Here is a 5230-nt window from a genome sequence, read left to right on the forward strand (position 1 = left end):
TTTGGGTGGTGTTATTTTTGTTTGGTTTTTTTTTTTTTTTTTTTTTTTTTTTACTTTATTTTTTTGTTTTCTGGCTTTTGTGGTATTCTTGTATTTCCTCTCCGCACTGGCAACATATCTAGGCTCATTTAGGATCTGTTTACACAGAAGGCCCTTTCTTTTTTTCTTTTTTTGATCTTCAGGGAAGAAGATCGAGTTGTTAAGTTCATATCATTTGCAAAGGTAATAGCTTTCTTTTGGATTTCAAACTAGCTCTTTATATTTCTTGTTCTTTAATCATAAGTATTGCATTTCTTGATTTTCTTCTATTTTTTCCGAAGATTTATGTTGGGGATTAGATTTGATGATGTAAATTCACGGGTATTAATTTTCTGCTTAATTTATTATTAAAATGCTGTAATTTATATGATGGTTCTTGCTTCCACATGGTTTCTCTTGAAATGGAATTTTACTGATTCGTTAAGTGCCCAGAAAATTAGGCGTATATGGTTTCATATTTTCTCAAAAACATTAATTGTGATATAATATTTTGCGTTAGTATTATGTCAATTTTTTTTTCTGTTGAGCTTTGCTTTTCTTCAAATGGTGAAATCTGGTTTATCTTGGGCAAAATCTACTAGGTACAATGGAAATTTATCGTCAGAATTGCTGAAACTTACGTGCATAGCTTGCCATTTGTGTGTGTTTTTTTTTTTTTTTAATGGTCATCTCATATTTATGGAATCCAGGAGTATATGGATTAAATTCGAGACGGGATCTTAGGGAACAAAGCATAATTATTTATTCGCATCCAGTTTGCGGTAGATGTCTTCCGGAAATTTAAAGACTGAGTTATCAAAGGAGTATGGAGGTGTTAAACTATGGGTTTTAATTTGTATATGTATGGGTGCATTTATCGTTTTGATTCTTGGTATCTTATCAATGTGGGTTATTTTTCGGAGAAAATCTCGGAGAACTTTGAACAAGTACTCTCTTTGCCAAATCCCTAACGTTTCCAAGGACATCAGGGTTGACAGTGTTGGGGAACAAATTATGCATGATCGCACGGAAAGTTTAATTTTAACTCTTAATGATAAATCAAGTGATAAGAATTCAGAGAAGATGTTAGTTAATATGAGTAGAAGCAAATCAAGTGATGTTGATAATAGCAGCCAGTGCAGTTCAATGTTTCATCATGAAAGGGCATGTAGTTTTCAATCAGGAGAAGAAGGAAGCTCTGGGGCTGCCCGAAAACAATCTACAATTTCATATGGTTTTGCGATGCCGTCTCCTTTGGTTGGTTTACCTGAAATATCCCATCTTGGATGGGGTCATTGGTTCACACTTAGGGATCTTGAAATAGCAACAAATCGGTTCTCGGCAGAGAACATTCTAGGGGAAGGTGGTTATGGGGTTGTGTACCAGGGAAGACTTGTTAATGGAACAGATGTAGCAGTTAAGAAGCTTCTTAATAATCTGTGAGTATTCTTCCAACTTCTCTTAAATTTGTCTATACCTCTCTATAGAGATTGTATGACAGATTTTCGTGATTGAATTACCAATTGCCTTGCAGTGGCCAAGCAGAGAAAGAGTTTGGGGTTGAAGTAGAGGCCATAGGCCATGTTCGACACAAGAATCTTGTGCGTCTTCTTGGCTATTGCATAGAAGGAGTTCACAGGTTAGTTAAACATAGATTTGAAGCTGCTTTTAAGTTACTATGGTGACTTCTGGTAGTTGAATGCTCAAATACATTTTCTTGAGCTGTGTTTTCTACTTGCAATTCTATTAGCTGAGATTGTATAATTTTTGTAAAGGATGTTGGTATATGAGTATGTCAACAATGGCAACCTGGAGCAGTGGCTTCATGGGGCTATGAGACAGCATGGCACCCTTACATGGGAAGCCCGCATGAAAGTTCTGCTTGGAACCGCAAAAGCGTAAGTAGATCATTTACCACAAGCTATTCGAACTTGCTTTTGTTTATCACTTCATCCATTAGATTTAATGCAATCATTTACCAAGTCATCTTGACATTTTTAATATCTGAGCGAGGCTTTATCATTCTGTACCATCCAATCAACGTTTACCATTTTTATGTTGTTGACTACTTTTATTTCGTATATAGAACTAAAATGCAAAATGATCAATTAGACAGAAGGCTCAACTACTAATGAGAATTTAACGCCTGTCCTTCGCTTCTATCCTTGATAACTCTCATGTTGGGTTTGCAGGCTTGCTTATTTGCACGAAGCTATTGAACCAAAAGTTGTTCACCGTGACATAAAATCTAGTAATATCCTAATTGATGACGAGTTCAATGCTAAGGTTTCTGATTTTGGATTGGCAAAGCTCTTGGGATCCGGAGAGAGCCATATCACAACAAGAGTGATGGGAACGTTTGGGTATGAGTGCTTTTCTGAGTCTATTCTATCTATTAGCTGTGGTTGTTATCTGATGCTACATTAATAAACTGACGTCTTATGTAAATCAGTTATGTGGCTCCTGAATATGCAAATACTGGCTTGTTGAATGAAAAGAGTGACGTTTATAGTTTTGGTGTTCTGCTGCTAGAAGCTGTTACTGGAAGAGATCCTGTGGACTATGGACGTCCTGCTGTAGAGGTAGTAAATCCTCAATATAATATATACTACCCAAGTGAGTGTTCGGTACTTCCAGTTAACAGTAATATTCAATACTTTTGTTATGGCAGGTCAATCTTGTTGAGTGGCTCAAAATGATGGTAGGGAACAGAAGAGCAGAGGAAGTTGTGGACCCAAACCTTGAAGCTAGGCCCACGACACGTGCTTTGAAACGTGCGCTTCTGGTTGCACTTAGGTGCGTTGATCCTGATTCGCAAAAACGACCCAAAATGAGTCAGGTTGTTCGAATGCTTGAAGCTGATGAATTCCCCTATCACGAGGTGCAGTTTCATCATATCCGTCTTTGAATTTCTTTAGGTTGCTAAGTTGCTTTGTTCTGTATGTTTTTGCATGCGTATATTTTTGTTTACTGCTTTCTAACAACTTAAAAAATGCTTTTGCAAAATATCCACTTTAAGGCACATGAAAAGAGTAATAGCATGTTTGAAAGTTGTTTATAATTAGTTTAAATTATAAATAGATAGAATTGAATGGTAGATAAGTGGGCACTACTTCTGGGTCTCATGAAATATGTGGATAAAAAATTGATTTGGTTGAGTTTTAAACAGATTATAAATAAGAGTCTAACAAAGGTATAATGCATGTACATGAACACGCCAAAGATTTACTGTGCTTGGTTCATTAGTGAATTCTCACAATGTAGAAAACAGAGCCATTTAACGAGAATGATTACAGAATAACTCTCAACTCTACAGATCAGAAATTCCTTAAAAACCCATTGCCCAAAATCCAAGCGCATCATAGAGGAAATTGTCTCCATAAATTGTTCATAGCTGTTTTTAGGATTTCACTTTAGTCTTGGTACTTTCGAATTTATGAAGGCAAATTTCCTACTCCATTTTGATGCTTGTGAACTAAGAAGCACGGTTTCATATACGATATGGCTATGCGGTTACAACTGTTCAAAAAATTAGGATACGCATGTGCGTGTGTATACATAAATATGTAATATTTTTCATAAGTTAAATCATAAAATACAGCATTAATTTCATTATTATAAAATAATTAAAATACAAGCTTGACAATAACAATAAAATAAAATACTAAATGATATTATCTTCAATCCTTAAATGTTCCAACTTCATTTGCTTCAACACCATCACCATCAGCTTTTTCATTATCATTAACAATACAAACTCCAACACTGGCTCATCGAGTGATATGTTAGCAATCTCAAGTAGCCTAACACTTTAGTATTAACACAATGTTACATGTATTAAAAGTTTTGAATGCTACATTGTTTCTATTTTCAGTAATTGGACTCTATTTATCAATTAATTTAAAACTCTAGTTGAATATAAATCAAACTTGACATTAAACTTCATACATGATTGACCCACTTTTAAAATTAAGAAAAAAATGTGGGCGCATTTTTTATTTTTAAAAAACATAAAATTTTCTCCTTAGGGTTTCAACTTTCAAGTGCTGTCTGTCTATATGAAAATAATGCTAAGAGCTTGGGTGTCTCCGTGTCTCTCTTACACTACAGTCACCCGGCGATAGTTATTTCCACTTCACTTGTCAACCATGGCATTTTTCATTGCATTTGCTGGTAGGTTTAGTTTTTCTCTATTTTTTCAGAGCACTTGTTGCATTTTGTCATGTCCATGAACTTGTGAGATCTGAAAAAAGACATGCCATGTGTTATTTGTGAGACTCGTCCAGCGCATGTCGATGTTCGTTTGGACACTGACATGCTGTCTCCAGCAAACTGTTGGTGCAACATAGCTTGTGAATCACCTTGGATATAATAATTTTGTTTATGAATGTTCCTGTCTAGGTGGAGATGTATATCAAAATTAACCTTGTGTAACTACAATATATTTGATTTCATGCATCTTTCACGTGGTTGTTTAACCCTCTTACTGATTCATAATGTAAATTGGGACTTCAATGAACAATTTGAAGTCATAAACGGTCTACTTGATTAACGCCTCGAACTTCAAATTTTCCCTTGCTGCAGGATCGGAGGACGAGAAAAAGCAGAACCAGCATGGAAATCGAATCAACAAAGGAGGGCCGTGGTTCTTCAGCTGATCAGGAAAGCAGCGGGGTAGGACAATCAGAGCGCCATATATCTGAACCAAACCACGGCTATAACTGACAGACTTAATCCCTCGGGTGAATAATTGCTTCTCCCCCTCCTAGTGCTATTCACAATTTCGAAATTTGTTTCTTTAAATATTCCTATATGTTAGTCGAGTTATCGAGAAAAAGGGATAGTCAGTTCTAAATTCTTGAATCATCGGCGGCTCTTTCAGTGTGTTTGCTGTCACTTAGATGCAGTAGCGAGAGATGGAGTGTTGTTTGTACAGATTCGTTTCGTGGACTAATTGCCGGTCTTCAAAAACATATCATGATCATAATTTTTATTTTTTTACCATCCTTCCATGTGTTTCACTCGATTATGATCATCATTCCATGATGCTTGCTAGCTTGTTTTTTTCTTTCAGTTTTTTGCCACATATATTGCAACCCCGCCCCTGTCCCCCTTCTCGACCTGACCTGACCGGAGTGGACCGGAACACACCCGACTCCCTCTCTTTCTCCCATCAAGTGGATAAAGTACGCAAGCATGAACCAGGGGCTGT

General features: G+C 36.3%; 1 protein-coding gene across 1 annotated transcript; it reads left to right on the top strand.

Annotated features, from left to right (window-relative positions):
* Positions 1 to 27: 27 nt before the first annotated feature.
* LOC111370992 (probable receptor-like protein kinase At2g42960) lies at positions 28 to 5024 on the top strand. Its single transcript, XM_022992923.1, has 8 exons — positions 28 to 222; positions 729 to 1457; positions 1553 to 1657; positions 1794 to 1916; positions 2211 to 2381; positions 2471 to 2600; positions 2690 to 2899; positions 4603 to 5024. Exons 2-8 carry the CDS (start codon positions 805 to 807, stop codon positions 4741 to 4743), a joined length of 1533 nt encoding a protein of 510 aa, XP_022848691.1. The 5' UTR covers positions 28 to 222; positions 729 to 804; the 3' UTR covers positions 4744 to 5024.
* The last annotated feature ends 206 nt before the right edge of the window (positions 5025 to 5230 follow it).

Source organism: Olea europaea, chromosome 21 (assembly GCF_002742605.1).
Source record: "Olea europaea var. sylvestris chromosome 21, O_europaea_v1, whole genome shotgun sequence".
Classification (NCBI taxonomy): Eukaryota; Viridiplantae; Streptophyta; class Magnoliopsida; order Lamiales; family Oleaceae; genus Olea; species Olea europaea.